The 25,146-nt window shown below is 36.7% G+C and overlaps 1 protein-coding gene and 1 non-coding gene across 2 annotated transcripts in view; both read right to left on the bottom strand.

Moving 5' to 3' along the window:
* The window catches only part of ARHGAP24 (Rho GTPase activating protein 24), a 531,966-nt gene that overhangs the window by 439,500 nt on the left and 67,320 nt on the right, over positions 1-25,146 (bottom strand). The window contains exon 2 of the mRNA XM_047717878.1: positions 2,538-2,737. Coding sequence (XP_047573834.1) covers positions 2,538-2,720 — 183 coding nt within the window. The 5' untranslated portion in view covers positions 2,721-2,737. The remainder of the gene's footprint in view (positions 1-2,537; positions 2,738-25,146) is intronic.
* Positions 11,548-11,656, bottom strand: LOC125094600 (U6 spliceosomal RNA). Its single transcript, XR_007125609.1, has one exon. It is a non-coding gene; the product is annotated as a U6 spliceosomal RNA (small nuclear RNA).

Genomic DNA, 25,146 nt, shown 5'->3' with positions numbered 1-25,146 from the left:
AAGACGATATACAAAAATAATAATTCAAATTTATTTACCCCCATTTGGCGGGGTCAGAGTGCAAGGGAGAGAGAGAATCTTAAGCAGATTTCATACGCAGCACAGAGCTTGACACAGGGTTCTATCTCACAAGGCTGAGATCATGACCTGAGCATAAATCAAGAGCCTGACGCTTAACCAACTGAGCCACACAGGTGCCCCTACCCTAAATATCCTAAATGATATTTGGGAAGAAAATTAAGAAACTTTTTTTTGGGAAATAACAGTAGCCTAACTCTGGTTTGTATAAAAATCAGTACTTTCTCATCAATTTAAACTCTATTTTGTTAATTTTAGTTATTACAAGTTTGAAACAATGGTAAAATAATGATATCAAAATACAACTTATCTTAGAAATATTACCAACTAGTGATTTTTATTTTGAGGCAATTTTCATTTGAATTAACCAGAATTTTTGCATTTCCTTATTTATATTTCTAATTTGTTAGCAAAATAACTACATTGCCCTGAAGACCATCTTTAATTCTGTAGGCCTTCTGAGAAACTACACAGAGAAATTAAAATAACATAGCCAAGGTTGATAAAATCCTCTTTGAGCAGCTTAGGTCAGAGTTCCTCAAACTGGGGTTCCTATGCATATTCTCTGACATCTGCAAATTCTCCGATTTTAGAAACATTGAGCTTGGGCCTAATCCAAGCTATCCCACATTCATTACTAGAAGATACACTAAACTCATCAAAGAGAACATTTGTTTGATCTTCTTTCATATCTTCACTCACTCAGCTCCTGAATCCCCTGCTCTCCTTATCCCCCATTTAGGTCCTTGATCCTACCTAATTAATCATTTAAATGGTACCCATTGTGGCCAGACTGTATCAGAGTATGACTCCCTGGGATAAAACATTGGATCCTACTCATAATCCAATTTTATTCCATGTGTTTCTCCATATCAAAGTCCCCATATTAGATCCTCCATATTCTGTTTTCTCACATCAACCTGACCCCTTTCTGAGTTTAATAAACACTATTTTATATTCAAGATGATACCATAATGTAATGTATAGTATAAAAAAAGGTACAATGAGAAAAGAACCCTAGAGTGTAGGATAAAAGAAAAAAGACTCTACAGCTTTGCTTCTAATGCCCATACAATCTTGGTCACATTGCTTCATACCACTAAGCCACAATTTCTTCATTTGTAATGGTTAATCCCCACATACTCCACTGTTTTGCTACAAGGAATAGAAGAACTGGTATGGAAATGCACCATAACTGTCACGATATTTTTATTAATTCTTATGGGATATTCTTATTAATTTATTTATGAAGTCTTTGGCTAAGGATCTATGAGGTTGGACTTACCTGGAGGCAAATCACGGCACCACTGTCTAATTCGGAGTAATGCATATTATTCTTAAGCCTTGGTTTCTTCACACATAAATGGGGATAATCCTATCTCATAGGATTATTTTAAGCAGTTCATAATATAATGTATATAAGTTTGTAATCTAATGCCTGGCCCTGGTAAATAAATGCTTAAAAATATTTCCAAAAAATTCAAAAAATATTTATAGAATGTACATTTTTTGCTATTTTATAATTCAGCTGGACAAATGAGAACTTTGTGAAATTATAATGTCTGAAAATGTAAAATACTAAAGCAGAGCCCTGATCCAAATTCCTAATTAAGTTCTTGAACTTTAACACAAGGGAAATAGCCTCAAAAACATACTGTTGGGTATGTTTATATCATTTGATCTATAATGTTTCTTCTTTCATTTATATATTCTATAGCTCTAGATAAAGGGAAAACACATTGGGGATACCTCGGGGAGGCACCTCCCTCCATCAATTGATGATCCCAGCTAGGAAAGACGGTTATAGCTATAGGAAAAGCTATTTTTTTTTTCCTTTTTCTCATTGCAGCCTAGAGATTTGTGGCTGAGAAAATATTAAGTGAATAAACAAATACAAGACTGCTAAGGAACCACAAAGGACACAAGAATGATCCCCAGAAGAGTGTATTATGTGTATGCTGATTGGATATATCAATGTTGTTCCATTTAGCACCATATCTATATTTTATGTGAGTTAAGGTAGAAAGAAGCCCCCCGGGAACTGATGCTGAAGGTGTCTCAAAAATTACTGAAAATTGTGTTTCTAGTTTTCCTTCAAATCTATGCTGGTAACTGACTTCTGAGAAAAGAAAAGATGTTTTGGCTACAATATATAGCTTCTAGCAGATGTCCATTAAAATTTCTCATAAACTAAGTGTGCCTGAGGGACTCAGACGTCCTGTTCCCAGCTTAGTAAAAGTCAAAATTAATATTAGACAAGTATGCTTTGCCTCTTGGCCTCAATTAGCAAATCCATCATCTTAAACCAAAGTAAACAATGAGAAAAAGTGTGAAAGATGCCAATGAGCTGAAGGAGACCAGGGAAATTAGGTTGACCTCAGACTCCATCAATTTCTAGCAAACCCCTCTACCTCTTGGCTCGCTTATGACCACAGGGCTTTTTATTTTCTCTTACTTACCAAGGGCTTTGTTTCATCTTCATCTTTGAAATAATAGAGCTGATCTCCCTTGAGCACAAACCAGCGGGTATGCCAAGTCTTGACAAAGCCTCCTTGCTTCCTCAGCCACCCACACTTCATGGCATTGTTTCGCCCTTGGCCTTGCTGGGGGTTCTCGGTGGAGTCACTGTTCTCCTCCATCATCAAGCTGGTGAACTTTCCTATTTAGCAAGTAAGAAGAAAAAAAAGAAAGAATAAGGTACTCTGACATATTCAATTTCCACCTAAATCACTTCTGTCCCTTAAAAAAAAGCAGGAAGAGGGGAAAACATGTATCAACATACTTGCCAAATTTCTAGAGGCAAACCAGACCTGACAATAATACTTACGGAAGGTTTGTTGTATCTTCCTTTAACAAGCCAGTTACCTGGGTGATAATATCCCTTTTTTCCTAAGTAGAACTAAAGAATGGGAAAGTTCTAAAGGTAATGTGTTAAGAAGCAATTTTTAGAAATAAACTCACACCACCAACAAAAACATAATTTGTGTGATAATGGACCTCTGTGCCTGGCATGCACTGACTGGGTCCTGCATGTGCAGGCCTGAGATTATCTGAGCAAACACTAGCCTGACACATGTTAAAGTTTAAAGGGACTATTTTTAAAACCTCAATGGAAGACATTTGTTCTACATATGTGAAAAGTTCTCAAAATGTATCTGGTCTCTCATTCACCCACAATATCCCCATGAGAATTTCTTTGGCTGGTCAGGAATTAGTGCAGCTGAAAAAAAAGAAGAAGAAGAAGAAGAAAGAAACAAAAACAAAAACAAAAACAAAAACCTGTTTGGGCAGTTGAGTTTCCTTCAGCTCCAGGAGTGAGTGGTGCACTCCAGCTGCACAAGGAAGAACATTTCAAGGTTATGTGTGAAGGAGTGTAAGGTCGCACACACTATACATAGCAAGGAAATGAGTTTATCATGGAGAGAATATTAATTGACAGGTGAGAGGTAAAACTGCCACAGGAACAACACAGGAGGTGGCTTTCCTGGAGAGCCGGGCACCTGTGGTTAAAATAAAAGATAATTTCCTGTCCCAAAGGCTTCCTGCAAATGCTTGCTAATGTTTGTTTCTAAGCATGTTTTTGGGAAGTGAAAAGTTCAGTTTTTATCCTGTGTCTTTGAGGAGGATATAAGAATACATAGTAATTCATAAAACAGAATATTTCTGTTTGGCATAGTCACACACAGAGCTCTTTTTTTTTTTTTTTTTTCGCTTGATTTCAGGAAACATACTGTCCTTCTGTCTAGTCTTTATTTTCACCACTAACTTTTCACTCGATTTGTATATATACAATCCTACTTGTTAATTCCACGCAATTTCCAGTGTCAGCCTTCGGTCTTTTACATTACTTCCCTAAAAGTACAGGGTCAGACCCTCCACAGTCGGCCTCTATTTTCTTTGAATTTAGTCCTGCCATTCCATTTGCAGGGATGAAGCAGCACTCTGGTTCTAATTCTTATTTGGATCATTTCCACCATCTCAGTGGTGTTGTGTCTTCTATGAGCATGCCTCACAATCTATCTCCATCCCTGTTTTCAAGCTTCAAGTGGGTGGATTGACTACCATCCGTCCCATTCAGTATCCACTTTTCCCTTTCTTGTTCCAAAATATTCTCCTAATGAACAGGCCCTTACCTCTATAAAACATCTCAAAACTTCCTTTGCTGTACAGGGCATTCCCAGGAGAGAAGCCACTGAGCACAGGAAACATTCTCCCCATCGTGTGTGTGCACGCATGTGTGCAGACTGGTTCATGCCTGGTGCTTCCAGTTTGATATGCACTTAGGGCAGGAATTTTCAACTTTCTTCTTTCATAGTACTTCACCGGATATAAAGGGCCAAGTAGACCTCATTCTAAATGAACAATAAGTGCTTTAACGTAATTTAGATAATAACTATGCTTATTTAGAACACTCTAAATCATCTTTTTTTGGCTTCCTGGTATTTAAATTACTCAAATGTATACAACTGGCTATTTCATCATTACCTATGTATTCTTTGACCAAATATCCTAATCTATAAAATTGATTAAGACAAACATTCCAACATATGCACACACCGGTAGACATACACAAAAATCTCTAATGCGTTGTACAACAATTCCTTCTTTGGGCTCTTCTTCCCCCCCCCCTTCCCTCTCATACTCATGTTTTATATTAAATTGGAAAAATTCCCTCTAAAATGCTTCAAGGAAATGGGAAACCCACCATCAATAATATAAAAAAAATACAAGTGTCTAGTTTTGCCTTTGTCTGCTATTAATACCTTAGTAAAAAATGTGTGCACATTAGAACATGATTCATGATTTTCCTTGCCTACATCTTCTATAAGTACAGTGAAATCAACAATAAATATAAGTAAAGTGAAATCTATAAGTAAATTCTATCAGTAAAGTGAAATCAACCACTGAACTCTTGGCTTTAATGCCTATATTTTCATGACCCTAGGACACATTATAAACTATTTTAATAGCACTAATTGTAACAATTCATTAAAACAGAAATGAAAACAGATTATATCATATCCCTACAAGAAAATAATATCACAACTACTACCTTGATGAGTACAATTAAGTTTTACTAAAGTAACCATGATTTTTACAGAGGAGTTTCTTTTTTTAAGATTTTATTTCTTTATTTGAAAGAAAGCAAGAGAGAGAGCATGAAAGGGGAGGGAGGTGCAGAGAGAGAGGGAGAAGCAGAGTCCAGGCTTGATTCCAGGACCCCTCCCAGCGCCCCAGGATCATGACCTGAACTAAAGGCAGCCCCTTAACAGACTGAGCCACCCATGTGCCCCAAGAAGAGTTTTAGTATTTCTACTGAAATTAGATGGTTCATATTCTACCCTTCATCTTTACAACGAGGATGCTGGGTTGGATCATTTCTAACTATGGTCCCTGAAAATTTCAACATCTGAAATCTACCACCTCTGTCTAATTCCATAGGATAAAGACACCAGATATTATCAACACCTAGGACAGTGTCGGACATATGGTGACAATCAATGTTTGATGAATTCATAAATTTTGTAATGGTGGTGCTAGATATCTTAAAGTAGACATGATCGCCCTCTGAAACCTGATCCTGCCCTGAGCCAGATCTTAGTAAGTGGTACCATGACACACCCAATTAAGGGGGAGAAAAAAGAAAGAAAGAAAAGGGAGAAAAAAAAGAAAAGTGATTATTTTTGATTCCTGACTCTTCTTCTTCCTGAATATCAGAAGATTATACACATCCCCAAAATATTTCAGAGCCATTCAATTGGCTCCCTCTCCAGTGCCATCCTGTGACCCAAGCCAACATTGTCTTCGACTAGAGGATTCCAACAGTCCTCTGACTGGTCTCCTTGCTTCCGTTTTTAACCACAAACACAAACATATGCTCACGTAATTTCATTCTGCATAAAACAGCCAAAGTGAGCTTTTAAAAATTTAAATCAGGTAATGATTTTCTACTTTTAAAATTTTAGGGGTGCCTGGGTGGCTCAGTGAGTTAAAGCCTCTGCTTTCGGCTCAGGTCATGATCCCAGGGTCCTGGGATCCAGCCCAGCATGGGGGGGAGGGGTCTCTGCTCAGCAGGGAGCCTGCTTCCCTTCCTCTCTCTCTCCGCCTGCCTCTCTGCCTACTTGTGATCTCTGTCTGTCAAATAAATAAATAAAAATCTTTTAAAAAAATTTTAATTGGCTCCCACTGTACTTATTTAAAAAAAAACCTGGGCCTTAACCATGACCTATAAGGCTCTGAGTCATTTGGCACCTGTTCACTGATTCATCTAATCTCATGCCACCTTCTTGTCATTTCCCCCAGTCCAGCAATGCACGTACACACTCACACACACACACACACACACAGACCCTGACACACGCAACCACATCAGCTTCCTTTCAGTTCTGGGAATACCCAAGCCCCGTTATGCCTTTACTCTTGATACTTGCTGATCTCTGTCTTGGCTACTCCTCCTCATGCTCTTTACGTGCCCGACCCCTTCTCCTTCTTCGAGTCTCAGCCTCTCATCTACCCGTTCCAAGAAACACTTACGAATCACCCAGTGAATCAGTTCCCCTGTTGCTGTTCTCCATCACTGAACTCTGACCTCTGTCTTCCTGAAACTTAACTAAATTGTTATTTCTTTAGCTGTTCACTGTCAATTACCCTTCCAGGAGACATAAGCTTCACAAGGTCAAGGACTTGCTTTTCCTCCCTGCAGTATACCCTGTGCTTATTTGGTATTCAGGAAACAATTGTTGAGACAATGAATAAGCTATGTGACAGCCACAGTAGAATTCCTATAACTAATATTTTGGACTTTCTAAATTGCATTTAATGTCTTAAAGAAGATTGTGTACTTTAAAAACCTGATTATTTTTTTCTTTAACAGAGAAGACTTCAATTAGCATGAACATTGTTCTTAAACAAAATGTCAAAATCATCAAACCTAAAGGAACCTGAAAATGCCTTTCATGAAGAAATACAACATTCAAAATTTACACTTTTTAGCTGTGGCAGGAAATACATGTAATCAATTGTGGTTTAGCATGAAAAAAATACAGTTTACTCAAACTCTCAGAGAATTATTGAACTAAATTTCCACTGGGAAAGTACTTTCCTTGTGGTCAGGACATGGGAGCTGGGTAGTACAGGAGATTACAAAATAGAACTATCATCTTAAGTGTTTAGCAAATCCATGTAACAATGACAATAGAATGATAACATAAATTAACGGTTACTCTAAACTAAACAAAAACAGAACTAAGAAGTTAACTGGTGTCTTCACATCAATCTTTGGAAAAAGCCTCAGTGATGACCAGTGATGAGGACTGTACCATGCTGGGGCTTAGAAAGTTCCCATCATTTGATGGGCCAATAGCTTTGAATTATTTTCCAGCTGTGGAAACTGTTTTGTGTACCCTTTTAGCAATCAGATGGGCTGGGAACACGACAGTATCACATGGTGCAATCAGAGATGAAATTCACACTCCTAGCAGAATTTTCTAAAAGTCAAACAGCCACACGCACAAGTATTTAGATATGTGACTTAATTTTAACAGAGATAAACAAACGAGCACAGAAACAAAAACGGGTATAGAATGCTGTATGCCAAAGAGTTGTAATAGGTGTGAATTTACCTGCATGACTACACACATTAGGCAAACACAAGAGAATGACAGAGGGAGGTGGGGAGAAGAAGGGAGAGACAACATCTTGGATAGCCCGACAATTACACCGCACGGCCTCTGGGACATTCAGTGAAAGCACGCTCGCAGGATAAGTGGGAGGTGTCCTCTCGCAGCCACGTTCCCCTGGGATCGGGTGGGGTGTGTCTCTTACTGAGCAAATATGACCCCAGAGTTTCAGAGCACACGTGATTTCCCCCCACACAGCCCTTCAACACTGACAGCTATTCCGGTTGTTCCACCACAGAACAGTGATTTGTTCTACTGCTAGGGGAGAAAACAAAAACCAACCAGGCAGATTCAGTAAATTGCTGCAATTTGCGAGAGATTTATGTGACTTTTGAGAGTAATTTTGTTCACATCAAATTGTCATCTTTGGGGTTGACATTAGAACCTGATTCCTTTACAAAAATGAATGTGTTTGCACTGTATACCGTATGTAACTACAGATAGTCAATATTTATCAAATTCTAACCTTTCTTTTTTTTTTTTTTAAAGATTTTATTTATTTATTTGACAGAGAGAAATCACAAGTAGGCAGAGAGGCAAGCAGAGAGAGAGGAGGAAGCAGGCTCCCCGCCGAGCGGAAAGCCCAATGTGGGGCTTGAGCCCAGGACCTGGGATCATGACCTGAGCCGAAGACAGCGGCTTAACCCACTGAGCCACCCAGGCGCCCCCCCTTTCTTTTTTTTTTAAAAGCTGTTTTGTAGCTGTTGCTAACATGATGGTTTGTCAAGCGGTAGTATACTCTCTTCAGCTGTATGTCTAAATGTTAGCATACAGCCTTTCTACAGGTCATGGCTCACACAACAAAAATATACACACAGAACGAAATACTATATGTGCATATATGAGTGCATGTATATGGACATGTGTGTGCACACGCATGTGTGTGTGTGTGTTTATGGTGGGTGTGGGCATTTATGCATTATAGTGTACTCTCCCTAGGGAAGAAAATCCTGAAAGGCAAAACGTTTATTATTTTTTGTTTCATTTTTAAAATGTTAATTCCAGGGCGCCTGGGTGGCTCAGTCTGTTCAGCATCGGCCTTTGGCTTAGGTTATGATCCCAGGGTCCTGGCATAGAGTCCCACATCTGGCTCCTGGGAGTCCACTTCTCTCTCTCTTCCCCACTCCTGCTCTCTTGCTCTCACTCTTGCTATCTCTGTTGTTCTGTTTATTTCTCAAATAAGTAAATAAAATCTTTTAAAAAAATAAAATAAAATATTAAGTTCTATGGCACTAGAAGACATATAAGCATATTCTTGCAGATCTGACATTCTTTGCCCAAGAAAAAATAAATAAATAAAAGAGGTCTGCCATAGGATGTTCACTGAACAACCTGACCATGGGATAGGTCATGGTTAGTCTATAAACTTACAGGTTTATTTTTATTTTTATTATTTCCCAGAATATTTCTTCAATAACTGCAATTATTTACTTGATTTAGATCTTGAAACTCTTTTTAATATACTAAATGTTCAAGTAATTTCAGACTTGACATTTCGCTCTCTCTTTCTCGGTCTCCCTCTGTCTCTGTTGTTTTCTCTCCATGAGAAGGCACAGGCAAAGGCCATGTGAGCACACACTGAAAAAGTGGTTTCCCACAAGCCAAGAAAAAAACCTTCCCAGAATCCAACCATCCTGGCACTTTGCTCTCGGAACTCCAGCCTCCAGAACTGTGAGAAAATAAATTTCTGTACCCAGTCTATGACAGTTTGTTATGACAACCAGAGCAGATTAAGACAATGTGTATTTACAAAAAAATATATAAGGAGACTTTAAAGAATTCACTCTTCATATCTTGTGGTAACATTAACTGCCAACAAAAGAAAACAAGTGACTGAAAAATAGTTCAGTCTCTGCCCTTCAATCTCCAGCACACCACCTCTTCCTTTGAAGAATGAATCAAACTATGGTGTCTACAAGGGAACCAGTGCTCTAAGTCCAAGAATGCAGAGGATCTAGTGTAGACTGTTTTAGCTCTGATATAAATTCCAGGAGCCTAAATCTGTTTTTAGAAAGCGTACCTTGAAAGGGGCTTTGGGTTTTCACAAAGGGTTGTTCTCACTGCCTGGACTTCACAGGGAATCTTCATTCATCCTCCAGATCTTCTACAAAGGCTTCCCTGTTATTCCCAATCTGGACATTTCCCTTCCATGAGTTCCCACATCACTGACAATAAGCTTTATTCCAGGTGGGCCACATGCTTACTACTCTTCAGTCTTTGACACCATAACACATTTTGGAAATGGGCTCCCTGTAAGCCCCAGACTAATTGCATATACTGAATATTCAAAGGTTTGTTGCATGAACAAAAATAAATGAAGGAATGTGTGACTGAACAAAAAATCAGTCTTTGGGGGCTACTAGAATTGGCCCCAGAGGCCTCAAGGCTCCTCAGAGTACAGCACAAGATTCCTAAAACACTTCATTTTACTAAACACCAGTACAAAGACCTCAATCCAAAGTCTCCCACCTAACACTAACCCTTTAAGCTTTTAGTAGTTTAAGGCTAAAATGAACTTCAGAATCTACTGGGCAAAGAAAACTTCCATTTGTCTCTCTGGATGTTACCCTTAATCATAATTTGAATTAAAAATAAAGAAACATTTCTTCCTAAGAGTTTATGCGTGAAGAAAACAAAGGAATTAAATAAAGTGCAATGGTTATGAATATGAAGTTTAAAACAGTCACCAAAAGAGCACACCTGGGGGAACTGTAATGGTAATAATTTTATAAATGTACAGTTCTTTTCCTGAGGAAACACTAAATATCCTATTCCTTGATTCATTTGAAATTAAATTGTCCAAAACATCAGAGACTAGACAATACTAGAAAAATTATGTAGATGTGGGATTGGAATAGGAATATCAATCTACATTTTATATTTTAAGCTTCAATATTTCCATCATCATTTGGTGATGATTTAGTAAGATGAACCATTTTTAAAAAGCCCCCTGAAGTATTTACTTTGTTTTTGTTTTATGTTAAATGCTTCACACTCCATAGAGAGAATCTGCTCTCTCTTAAGGGGGGTCTTAAATTAGATAGGGAGAAAAGTACTTTACCACATACTTAGATGTGTCTCTCACCACCACATCTCTATTTGAAGGAAAAGTAACAACAACAACAACAACAAATCATTGGAATTCCCAATGCTGATAACCTGAGCAGAAACAAAAATCAAGTCGAAACAAAAATCAAGTCAAAACAAATACTTTACCTTCAAAGATATTAAGGGAGAAATGACAGATATACGGCAACCATCCAGATATTCTTCAACCTCACTCACTGCAGACATTGTTAATTAATCACAGCTCTCTTTCCTATGGAACCTAAGATCACTCCCAGATGTTTCAAAACAACACTGTAGATGGTCACAATCCATCAATCATATATGAAAATAAGACGGAGGCTCTTTGTTACTTCAATTCTGTAAACAAACCAAGAACTGAAGGTGTCCTTCTAATATAAAAGAGAAATTCAGCTGCTCTACAAAAGAGAATGACATTTGAAATGGGAAAAGAAGAGAAAGTCAACTTCTTCACTGTTCTTTTTTTTTTTAATTGAGATACAACTGACTTAATGTTATATTCATTTTAGGCATATAATGTATTGATTCAGTATTTGTATACATTGCAAAATGATCACCACAGTAAGTCCAGTTAACATCCATCACCACATACAGTTACAAAATATTTTTCTCCTAATGAGAAATATCAGAATCCACTCTACTAGCTATTTTCAAATATGCAATGCTGTATTATTAACTATAGTCACTATGTTGTAGATTACTGAAAAATACAGAACATGTCATGAACTTGTATATCTCTCTATCTTTACACAAGGACCATGCTATCTTCTCCTTATTGCTTCAATTTTAGTGTATGTACTGCTGAAGCAAACTCTGAAGTCAATTTTTCTTAATGGTTGGAAATAATAGCTCACTGAGAGCTTTAAGACAGCAACTACCATTGTATCATATGGCCACAAAGAAGAAATAAAACAGATCTTAAGCAGGGAAAAAGTTGGATGTTCCTATTTGATAGTAATCCAATTTATGACTAGATCCCTAAAAATAGGATCAGGAAAAAAAAAAAGGATCAGAAACCTGACTTTATAAACATCTCAATTTTTAAGCTTTTGTGTGTTCCTTCCCTCCCTCACTCATTGTTCATTAATAAAACTTTTTTTGAAAAGCTATCTCAAGGAACAATGAAGTTGTCCACACTTAAATCTGAAAAATAATGGGATTATAATACCTAAATGATGGGGGAGCAATAGCAGCAATGAAGGATGGCTTTTGTACATAGAGGAAAGAGTGGGGAGAGCCAAGATGAAGCAAGTGGAATGTTGAGCAAGACAGCGTTGTGGGGTGGGGTGGGGGGAAATAATACCTTCTCAGCTGGGTCCTCCCCACAGTAGGAAAATGACCTCGGGGTTTATCATTTATAGAGTTCCTCCATCTCTTTCCTCTGATGATCACCTTTTTAAGCTTACATAAAAGCTTGTATAAAATACTACTTTTAATGTCAGATTCCTTTAGTGAGTCTAACCCAGGAAAATCAGGTATGTTGTCAATTACATTATCATTTCAAGGCTCTCTAAGGGGGCAGCTTTTTATTCAACCACACTTCAAAGAAAATACTTTACGAGTAGGTAACTTTGGCCGGGTATAGTCATTTGTCTACGATGAAGTTTCAGGTTTTCTTCAAATGCAAGCTTTGAGGTACTTAATGATTTCCAATAAGGACTACTTCTTCTTTGTCAATTATTCCTGTGTGGTGAACATCATCAGCCCTGCTTTATAAGCTCTGGAAAACGACTAGGTACTCTGAGTATATAAATCTTGTCCTAATCACTGAGCCACAGTTGCTCTCCCAATGGTTTGTTATATTGAGGTACTGACAATGCAATTTTTTCATTAGAATTTGAAGAACGTGGAGGGATGTCACAGCAAAAAAAAAAAAAAAAAAAAAAAAAAAAACAACTAACTGCTATTCTACTTTATTCAGCATCATTCACATTATGATGGACTTTGATGTGTTCAACTTTGATCTTGGATGAGGTATCATTATGCTCATATAATTTGAACACATTTTAGTTCTTCAAAATATCGAATTAATTTACACTCTAGTTTTAGATAAGCTGAATTGAAACCTAGCTTTATTGCTAGCTTTATTGGCCCCTGATATTTAATTAGGAGTTCAGTGAAAGATAACTAAATCCTAAACATTAAAAAAAAAAAAAAATTAAATAGGAAGCTTGGCAGGACATATGTTATTTGGAACTCCCTGAAGCTTATCTTTGTGGAACTGTCCTTTCCTCATGCCATGTTGTGTCAGTTCATAGCACCAAACCACTGCCACAGGATAGGTGTGGATGTGATTATGTAGAGTTCCTAAGCACCGCCCCCTCCCCAAACAGTGACCAGCCCAGGGAGTGGGCATGTGATGTAAGCAGTGCCAAGTGGAGTCATTCCTCAGGTCACTTACAGAGACACTGGAAGGATCATGAAATTACCTTCTGTGTATTCCAAGTTGAGGCAATTAATATACATGTTGAACAAAATGGAAAGCCAGATTTCTCACTGTTGGAAGAGAAAGTTAACAAATATGGGAAGAAAAGAATGTGTCTTGTGGTTTGGGATCAGAATTAGAGGTATCAGTGTGGACTCACAGTTTTTATTTTTTAATAAGTTGTATATATTTAAGGCATACAGTATGACGATTTGTGTACATACACATATAAATGAGAACTACAGATAAGCTAATTCACATATCATCTCAACAGTTACCATTTGCTTGTGTGTGACAAAAGCATCTAAATCCACTCTCAGCAAATTTCTAGTATCCAATAAAGTATTATTAATTATAGTCAACATGCCATATATTAGAACTCTAGACTTATTCATCCTATATAACTGCAACTCGGTACCCTCTGACCAACTTCTCATGGTTTTAAATAGATAGATGCAAAGGTACAGAAACAGAGAGAGACAAATATTTACTGCCTTCTGTGGAGAGAGCCTAGAAGTAATAATATGCCAGTAACAAGGAATGAGTGGATCTTAACTTCTAAATGCCATTTACCTTGAAATGGAATCATGGCTACTTAGATAAAAAGCTGATTCCAGGGATTAGTCAAAAAAAGAACAAGATGATCTTAGAATAACATGTGTCAGAAAGTAAGGAAATACTCAGGTATGATGGGAAAATTGCAAAAGGACACAGAAGCTCATTTAAAATTGTTTTCACTGGCCAAATATAGGACTGAAAAATACTAACAGATAATATCTGTAGAATAAAACAAGAATACACGGGGATGCCTGGGTGGCTCAGTCAGTTAAGTGTCTGCCTTCAGCTCAAGTCATGTTTCCCAGGGTCCTGGGATTGAGCCCCACGTTTGGCTCCCTGCTCAGCAGGGAATCTGCTTCTTCCACCCTTCTCCCTCTGTCCTTCCTCTCTGCTGTGCTTTCCCTCTCTCTCTCTCAAATAAATAAATAAAATCTTAAAAAAAAAAAGAATACATGAGTTCTATTGATATAATAGATGGGTAGATAGATAAATAAGCCAAAGAAGTGAGAAATCTCTTTTTTTCAGTACAATGTCAATAAATATGAAAGCAATAATAAAGTTGTAAATTATCAATGGAAACAAAAAATTAGTAGGGAAAGTTTTGTTGGGGAAATATATTTATATAATCTCAAAGTATCTCCCACAAATGAGTCATTATTTAGAAAAGGTAAAACAGTAACTTTCCCACCAAGAACACCGGAAGACCCAATGTGATCAAAGTTTACATCATCAGTGTTGGAATAAGCTGACATCTTGCACCTCCTGATGTGATGCTCAAAGAAGGACACATTTTCCATCATTTCTGTTACGTTCCCAACCAAGATGCATAATCTGAACCTTATCCTGAGGAAACACTACAGAAGCCCAAACTGAAGGACATTCTACAAAATAACTAGTCTGCATTCTTCAAAAATCTCAAGGTACACAAGAAGACAGAAAACGGTAAGAGCTCCTTACATTCTCCAGAACAGATCACATATTGGTTATTTTTTCTGGCTCAGGATCTACAAGCCAGGGTCAGTCTTTGTGTTTAGTTGTCAGTCATGTCTCTTCAATGTACTTTCATTTGGAACAATCTCTTACCTTTTTTTTTTTTAAATTTTAAATTTAAAATCAAGTTAGTTAACATACAGGGTAATATTGGTTTCAGGAGTAGAATTTAGTGATTCATCACTTCTACACAACATCCAGTGCTCATCCCAAAAGAGCCCTCCTTAATGCCCATCACTCATTTAGTGCATCCCTCCACCCTTCTCCCCTAAAGCAACCCTATTTGTTTTCTATAATTAACAGTCTCTCATAAGTTGCCTACTTACTTTTATCTTATTTTATTTTTCCTTCCCTTCCCCTATGTTCAATTGTTTTGTTTCTTAAATTCCACATATAAGTGAAATTATACGGTATTTGTCTTATTCTGACTGACTTACTTCACTTAGCCTAATGCACTCTAGTTCTATCCACGTCACTGTAAATGGCATGATTTCATTCTTTTTGTTGGCTGAATAATATTTCATTATATATATATATACATATATATATACACACACACAAACACAGTACCCATATATATGTAAATTTAAATATACACTGGATTCAATTATTGTATCAATGTTAAATTTTCTCATTTCAAGTAGTAGTAATTGCAGTTATGACATAATTGCAGCTACCCTTAGGAAATGCACACTCAAGCATTTATAAATGGACAAGATGTCTCCAATTTATTTCCCAAATATTCAAAAACAAAATCATAAATAAACAGACAGATATATAGATGGAATGATAAAGCAAATGGAACAGAATGTAAGCAGTTGGTGAGTCTGGGTAAAAGGTGTTTAGGAGTTCCTAGTACTATTCTTGTAACTTTTCCGTAAGTGGAAAAGTATTTCAAAATTAAAAAGTATACAGCATATATAGCTTAATATAAGAAGACACAAAGGAGAGGCAAACACTTTCTCCCTGGACTACCACCAGCAGATTTCAAGTATGCTATTGTAGTCAAAGGGTACTGCACTATAAGTTAGTAAACATGGCTTCGGAATTAGTTACCTGAACTTAAAAAAGTCATTTGATTCTCTCAGCCTCCCTCCTCTGATCCTCAAGAATAAAAGGCTGAATGAACTATTTGATATCTAAAATTTCTGTTAATTATAAAATATCGTGATTCTTCAAAATGGTCTCTTAATGACGTTGTACTTCCATAAATGACATGATTAGTAGGACAAATTTTCTAGTTCAGTTACAGTGAATAGTTCTAAAGATAAAAGGGCAAAAAGTAGCGTAGAAGGCCTGTCTATTTCTGGCTCATTATGGAATTGCTGTGCTTGTTTAGCATCTAATTGTTTTATTTGAAAATGCCACACCTTAATTTAGAAGACTATAAAAAAACATTAACTACCACTGAAAATCTGTATATGACACTCTCTCCACTTTAATTTTGTCAAGGTTTTTTTAATTAGAGAGAAAGAAAGCATGGGAGCAGGGAGGGAGGGACACAGGGGAGGGAGAGGGACAAGCAGACTCCCCGCTAAGCACAGAGCCAGCATGGGGCTTGATCTCAGGACTCTGAAACCATGACCTGAGCTGAAATCAAGAGCTGGTCACTTAACCAACGGAGCCACCCAGGAGCCCCTACTTTCTCTTTACTTTCAGATAGAAATATGATTTTTACTTGCTTAATAAATAATATATAGGGTTCACATATGCTCAGCTCACTATTCTAAGTGATATATATACACAAATACATATGTGCATATGTGTGTATGCTTTAATCTTCACAACTCTGTGATGTTAAGTACAATTATTACTTTCACTTCACAGATGGGGGAACTAAGGGACTGGAAATACCTACGGTGCTACTGATGATAAGTGGCTGTTTAGAAACAGCCATACATTTGAGCCTAGGCAGTGTGGCTACAGAGGCTGTGTTCTTAAACATCACTCTAAACTGCTTCTCAGATATTACATAATAAACTCTAGCAGAGGCCCATAAATTCAAAAATTCCATGAGAAAAAATGCCAAAATCGAGTTTTTTATGCCAATTTTATGCCAAAATCAAGTACCTGGAGACACATATATATCCATGTGTCTACATATCTAAATCTATAGATCTAGATATGCCTATATAGGTGGGTATATATATATATACATATACACACACGTGTATTTGTGTGTGTGTATATCTGTATCTATATCTATATCTATCTATATATATCTCCATCCATCCATAGAGACATATATGGCATATATATAGCAGTATATGGTGTGTGTGTGTGTGTGTGTGTGTGTATAGTGTTCATATGTATATATGACTACTAAAGACACACATATATACATATATATGTCTTAGAAAATAAGACTATGTATAATAACACTGACATATATATGTATTACTAAAATATTCTTATCTTGGTATTTATGCACATATATTTCGAGTTTTTACTTGAAATTTTTTGCAGACACTTCCATATGGAACTTGTGCCACATCGACCTGCTGCTCTTTCCCCTTCGGCAGCGTGGAAGCAGTCAAGTGGAAGAACTCAGAAGCTGCTGCGTGTCTGCTCTCGGCAGAAGCCAGCAAATAAAGCCCAGCCATGCTACAGCACACTGGATATTCTCAACCCAAGGGAAAAAGAATAAGGCTCTGTGTGCTTAGTCCTTTACGAAGAGAAAATTAGCAGTGAAAGTGACAAATTCCTTTTTGCCTTTAAAAAAGGAACCATAGGGGCGCCTGGGTGGCTCAGTGGGTTAAGCCGCTGCCTTCGGCTCAGGTCATGATCTCAGAGTCCTGGGATCGAGCCCGCATCGGGCTCTCTGCTCAGCAGGGAGCCTGCTTCCTCCTCTCTCTCTGCCTGCCTCTCTGCCTACTTGTGATCTCTCTGTCAAATAAATAAATAAAAATCTTTAAAAAAAAAAAAAAAAGGAACCATAGAGCTCAGTGTCATTTCAGTTGGAAAAGGACAAAGTTATTAACTCCTAAGAATTTTATTACAGCATGACTAACACATATTCTCTCACTCCAGGTGCCAACATCTGTAGGCATTGGCTTAGCTCAGTTGGGCCTCACCGGACACTGGAAAATTTACCTTTCATGGGAAAAAAATGGGGGGGGGGGTCCAGAGAAAAAATAAAGGTGAACAACTGTTAAGCAAGCGTGCTTTTAAATGGAGGGATGCCTGGGTGGCTCAGTCCTTAAGCATCTGCCTTCTGCTCCTGCCATGATCCCAGGGTCCTAGGATCTGAGCCTACATAGGGCTCCCTGCTCAGCGGGGAGTTCTCACTCTCCCACTCCCCTTGCTTGTGTTCCCTCTCTAGCTGTCACTCTCTCTCTATCAAATAAATGAATAAAAACTTTTTTAAAAAATGACAATAGAATTATCTGAGGGAAAGAAAAGACAGGGAGTTATGGCAACAGTAAGAAATGGAACCCATCATAGTTTGACATTTCTAACACATTATCTCGCAAATAATAATAATCATCAATATTTATACATAGGCCATTTCATAAGTCCCATATAATCCATGTAATTTTATATAATCTTGACAAACAGAACTTTTAAGAAGTATGACTGATGTCCCTGCTATATATATAGGATCCAGGAGGCTAAGGTAACTTGCTCAAGCCATACACTAACAAGTGTCTGAGCAGTTATTATTTTACTCTGGATTGTGAAGAGTTTTTCCCCCTACTAAATGACATTGTTGCATATTATACCATCACCTTACATAGACCAACACATTTATTACTAGAATTCCTAAAAAAATGAAGGAACAAAAAAAGTAGTACTGGAACAAAGTGTAGGTACTTAAATATTTATTATATCATAGCTTAAAATTGTTATAAAAACTCATAAGACAACATTAACAGACCCTTGAGGAAATACTCTAATAGTATTTCTTCTCATAGAGTTGCTTTAAGATTTCAAGAATTTAAACATAAAATGAAAACATCGCAAAAAGCGTCACATAAAAATTCAAGTCTTAGCACAACTTAAATTACAATCTCAGAGTAAAAAAGAAACATGAAACAAATGTAAGGATGGTAGAAAATTCTGCTTTCCAACATGGTTATGAAATGTAACATTCAAGTTAATCAAATATGAAGTCCCATTATAGTGTCTTTTTTTTAAATTGCTGTCTTTTATAACATGAATAGATGGCCAATCCAAGTAACTAGGAAAAACAATCATACTTGTCAACAAAACTATTGTAAACACAAGTCAGGCTTGCTTTGAGACCCAGAAGCTATTCTTATGATGCTTAAGGTCATTTATCAGGATTTTTTTCATTAACAGAACACAAAATAATCCAGATTCAATCACTGTTTCTTTCTCTTTCCCAGCTATCCCAACAGTTATGGTATCATTCTTCCTGCTTCCCTACAAAAACATTCTTTTTTCCTGTCCTCCCCCATTCCCTATCTCCTACCTGGCTCTGTTCCGCTCTCACCACCAGGCCTTTGCTTCACATCTAGATGATGACTTTTTTCTATTCCCCAATTACATGCTTCTACGGGCTCTTCTCCAGTGTCACTGTCATACTGATTGTTCCAAACATGTATTTTATATGGTCCAGAACCTTCAAGAACTGCATCCTATTTAAACTTAGCTCATTTTCAAGGTATCATAATCTAACTTGTTGAGTTAGAATCTGGTTGTTTCCAATTTATTGTTTATTACTCCCCCAACAAATGCCTTGGGAAACAGTCATCCAAGCCTGTGTACTAAATTTAACCCAAGCACACAACGGTTATTCTTACTTCTTTTGGAACTTACTACAACTAAAATCATCATCATCATTATCAACAACAGTGAACACATGTATTACTTAGTATGTACCAGGCAATGTCATAAATGCTTTATACATTTTTTTTTTTTTTTTTAAAGATTTTATTTATTTATTTGACAGAGAGAGATCACAAGCAGGCAGAGAGGCAGGCAGAGAGACAGGAGGAAGCAGGCTCCCTGCTGAGCAGAGAGCCCGATGCGGGACTCGATCCCAGGACTCCGAGATCATGACCTGAGCCAAAGGCAGCGGCTTAACCCACTGAGCCACCCAGGCGCCCCAAGGACTGCTTTATACATTTTAACTCACGTAATCCTCACAATATCCTTATGAAGTAGATGCTGTTGTCATCATCCTCATTTTACGGAAGGTCCAAAGTAGTCAAGTAACTCAAGCGAGGTCATACAGTGAGTAAATAGTAGAGCCAGAATTCAAGCCAGGCAGTTTGGTTTCAGATTCTAACTCAACCACTGTCTATATGCCTCTTCATAACCCATTAGTTCAATGTACTCATTGTCAGTAACATAATTAGATATTATTTCACATATGTTACTTGTATCTCTTTCATAAATTATGAAATTATACTGAGTGTTTTATTTCTTTTAGAGGCCCCTGAATACTAGAAATACAGTTAGCCTGAAACAAATATTTCCAAGGGAGATCATTTTATTCAAAGTGTAAGTATTATGAAAACCAAAAATTCAAGAATTATAGTTAGTCAAAAGGTATAGAACCAAGCTTGCTCTCACCACCAAAGTTTTCTGAATCAGGACTTGCCTGCGCCAAGAGAAGTGAGAGGATGAAGACTGGGGTATGGGCTGGGCAGTAGCTGTTTGAGGATTTCTGTATCGGGGGGGCCTACAGAACAGCTTTCTGCTTTGGGGGGGAATGATCAGAGAGTCAGAGTCTTTGAAGCTCTAGTTGCCAAACTAGTACACTTATCCATATGGTAGACTGTAAATCTATAAAAGTAGCAGCATTTCCCTAAACATGATCTTACTATTGACAAAAGACTGGGAAAACATAAATAACCCATATTAGTTAAATTATTATTTATTTTTTAAGTATGGGAGGAGGGCACACAGCACCTCACCAACCCCTCAAAACATTATGGTGCCACTAGGGACCGATCATGCTGATGACCTGAAGGAAGAGTTGAGTTTTGGGGATGCATAAAATTAGAAGAGTCACTTCTCTCACTTTCAAATGAAGCATAAAACTTTTTAAAAGAAAAATCTCTTATTCATGGAAGTACATATATAAAAGTCCAAGACCAGCCGCTTGAATAGAACTCTGGTTTCTTTTTAACAGGGTAGGAAGCCAAGCCTTCTATACTCTTCCATACCCTAGAGAAGAGATTCATTCTTTGAGGTCCACCTCAGATGTCAACTCATCTAGGAAGTTTTCTTTTGCTTAATTAATCACTCCTTCTTCTGTACTATAATAGCATTTTATAAATATCTCTATTGGGTTACATATAATAACTACTACTTAAAAAATGTGCTGATCTTGACTTCTAGACTGTTACCAACCCAAATGTACATCAAGTGAACATAAACCAATCTGATACAATCATGCCATTAGTACAACTCAGCAATAAAAGGAACTAATTATTAATTTGTGGAACAGCATGGATAGTGTTCAAAAACATTATGCTAAGCTAGAGAAATCAGACACAAAAGAATACATACTGTTGTCAAGAATTCTAAGATTTGAGATTGAATGCAGTGTGTAAACTTGTAAGTTTCAGGTTTGCTGGCACAAGACAGGAGACTTCTGGGTCAAAGACAAAGGACTTTATTACTCACAGCAATAGGATTAGCCACATTATCACACTTGCACAGTGAGTTGTGTTGTAGGAGAAGAAGGTGGGAGTTATGGGAATCTGAAACTATTACAGTGGGCAGGAAGCCTACCTGATCCATGCTCTACAAAAGCACATTATCTTTAACACACTGGACAACAACAAACCTGCCCTTTTCTCAGGAGGAAGACATTACCTCTAGCTTCCAAGATTATACACTATACCAATACCTTAAGAAAAATAGTCCTGAACAAAAGCAGTCCTACCTCTGCTCACAGACATGCAGAACTGTGAAAGAGTCACAGAGCATTGTCTCATAATAACCATATATTTTCACTCATAAAACATTTCTGGAAAGGCAACCTTAGTCTATGTGTGGAAAAAAATCAGAATAGTCATTGTTTGGAGCCAGAGGTGACTACGACTATATAGGATCACAAGGGATATTTCTAGGGTAAAGGGGTGTTATATATTTTATATAGGGTGATGGTTACTTGGATATATATGTGTGTGTATATATATATATTATATATATATGTATATATGTCAAATTCATCAAACTGTACACATAAAATTTTAAGTAAAGAATATGTAAATTATGTATGTACAATTTGGGTATGTAAATTAGACCAAAATAAAACTGATATAAAAAAGATGTTGATCATAACTTTTAGACTGCTATCATCTACAAGGAAAGGACTGTGTCTTATTTATCTATTTTACTGATTACTGAGAAGAAATTAGCTGAGTATTCTTAGTAGGTGTTCATAAAATTTGGTTGCATTGAATTACTAATATGGTATAAAATGGGCCTCTAAGTTATATATAAACCTAATGATAATCTTATATCAAAAACCACTAATAAATATGCAAAGAATAAAGAAAGAAACTCAAATATATCACTAAATAAAATTAGCAAAAAAAGAAAGGGAGAAAGACAAGAAAGAATCAGAGAAAATCTTCAGAAACAACCACAAAAGAAGTAATAAAATGGCAATAAATACACATCTACCAAGAATTACTTCAAATGTAAATTGTCTAAATGCTCTAATTAAAAGACATAGGGTGGTAGATGGATTAAAAAAACAAGACCCAACAATATACTACCTACAAAAAACCCATTTATACCTAAAGACACATGCAGATTGAAAGTGAGAGGCTGGAAGAACATCTATCGTGCAAATGCATATCAAAAGAAAGCCAGAGTAGCAATACTTGTACTGGACAAGATAAATTTTAAAACAAAGACTATAACAAGAGGCAAACGACACTATATAATAATAAAGGGACAATTCAACAAGAAGATATAACAATTGTAAATATCTGTACACCCAACATATAAGCACCCAAATGTATGAAACAGTTAAGGAACTAATTATTAATAAAGGAAAATTTAATAAAGGAACTAATTATTAATAATACAATAATAGTAGAGGACTTTAACACACATATACACACATCCAACTTACAGCAATGGACAGGTCATCTAAACAGAACAACAATAAGTAAATGATGGCTTTGAATGACACACTGGATCAGATGGACTTCACAGATATATTCAGAGCATTCCGTCCTAAAACAGCAGAATACTCATTCTTTTAAAGTGCACATGGAACATTCTCCAGAATAGACCACACAGCAGCCCACAAAATAAACCTCAACAAATTCAAGAATATCAAAATCATAACATGCACATTTTCTGACCACAGCGCTATAAAATTAGAAGTCAACCACAAGAACAAACATGGAAAGACCACAAATACGTGGAGGTTAAAAAGTATGCTGCTAAACAATGGATGGGTCAGCCAGAAAACCAAAGAAGAAATTAAAAAGGGCATGGAAACAAATGAAAATAAAAACACACCAGTCCAAAACCTCTCATATGCAGCAAAAAACAGTTCTAAGAGGAAAATTGACAGCAATACAGGTCTATCTCAAAAAGCAAGAAAAATATCAAATAAACTACTTAACCTTGAACCTAAAGGAACTAGAAAAAGAACAACAAATGAAACCTAAAACCCCAAGAATGAATTAATTAATAAAGAATAGAGCAGAAATAAATGATGTAGAAACTAAAGGAAAAAAATAGAACAGATAAATGAAACCAGCAGCTGGTTCTTTGAAAAAAAAAAAAAAAGTCAATAAAATTGATAAACCCCTAGCCATGTAATCAAGAAAAAAGGAGAAAGAACTCAAATAAATAGAATCACAAATGAGAGAGGAGAAATAGCAACAAAACCCACAGAAATACAATCATAAGAGAATGTTATGAAAAAACTACACACCAAAAAATTTCACAACCTGGAAGAAATGGAGAAATTCCTAGAAACATATAAACTACCAAAACTGAAACAGGACAAAACAGAAAACTTGGACAGACTGGTAAGCAGTGAAGATATTGAAACAGTAATCAAAACACTCCCAACAAACAAAAGTGCAGGGCCAGGTGACTTCACAGATGAATTCTACCAAACATTCAAAAAAAGAATGAAAATGTATTCTTCTCAAAATATTCCAAAAAATGGAAAAGGAAGGAAAATTTCCAAATTCATTTTATGAAGCCAGGATTACTTTAATTCCAAAACCAGACAAGGACTCCACTAAAAAAGAGAACTATGGGCCAATATCCCTGATGACCATGTATGTAAAAATTCTCAATCAATGGGACGCCTGGGTGGCTCAGTTGGTTAAGCAGCTGCCTTCAGCTCAGGTCATGATCCCAGCGTCCTGGGATCGAGTCCCACATCGGGCTCCTTGCTTGGCAGCGAGCCTGCTTCTCCCTCTGCCTCTGCCTGCCACTCTGTCTGCCTGTGCTCACTCTCGCTTCTCTCTCTATGACAAAAAAAAAAAAAAAAAAAAAAAAAAAAAAAAAAAAAAAAAAAAAAAAAAAAATCTCAATCAAATACTAGCAAACCAAGCCCAACAATACATTTTAAAAAATCATTCACCATCATCAAGTGGGATTTATTCCTGGGTTACAAGTGTGGTTTAATATTTGCAAACCAATGTGATATACCACATTAGTAAGAGACAGCATAAGAATCACAGGATCACTTTGACAGATGCAGAAAAAGCATTTAACAAAGCACAACAACCATTCATGATAAAAAGTCCTCAACAAAGTAGGGCTAGAGAGAACATACCTCAACACAATAAAGGCCACATACAAAAAACTCACAGCTACTTATCACCTCAATGGGGGAAACTGAGAGCTTGTCTTTACTGTTGGGAACAAGACAGAGACCTCTACTTTCAACACTATTAATTTAATATAGTACTAGAAGTCCTAGCCTCAGCAATCAAACAACACAAAGAAATAAAGGGCATCTGAATTGGCAAAAAAGAAGCAAAATTCTCACTAATTGTAGATGACATAATACTATACATAGAAAACCCAAAAAACTCCACCAAAAAACCACTAGAACTGATACACAAATTAATCAGATAAAAAATCAACATACAGAAATCTATTGCATTTCTACACACCAATAATGAACCATCAGAAAAGAGAAACTAAAGAATCAACCCCATTAATTACAACAAAAACTGTAAGATACCTATACTAAACCTAACAAAGAGGTGAAAGACCTATAGTCTGAAAACTATGAAACATCAATGAAAGAAATTGACAATGACACAAAGAAATGGAAAGATATTCCATGCTTATGGATTGAAGGAACACATATTATTAAAATGTTGATACTACCCAAAATAATCTACACATTTAATGTGA

This window comes from Lutra lutra, chromosome 2 (assembly GCF_902655055.1).
Source record: "Lutra lutra chromosome 2, mLutLut1.2, whole genome shotgun sequence".
NCBI lineage: Eukaryota > Metazoa > Chordata > Mammalia > Carnivora > Mustelidae > Lutra > Lutra lutra.
Note: the sequence above shows the minus strand (reverse complement) of the source record. Positions and strands in the feature narration are given on the sequence as shown.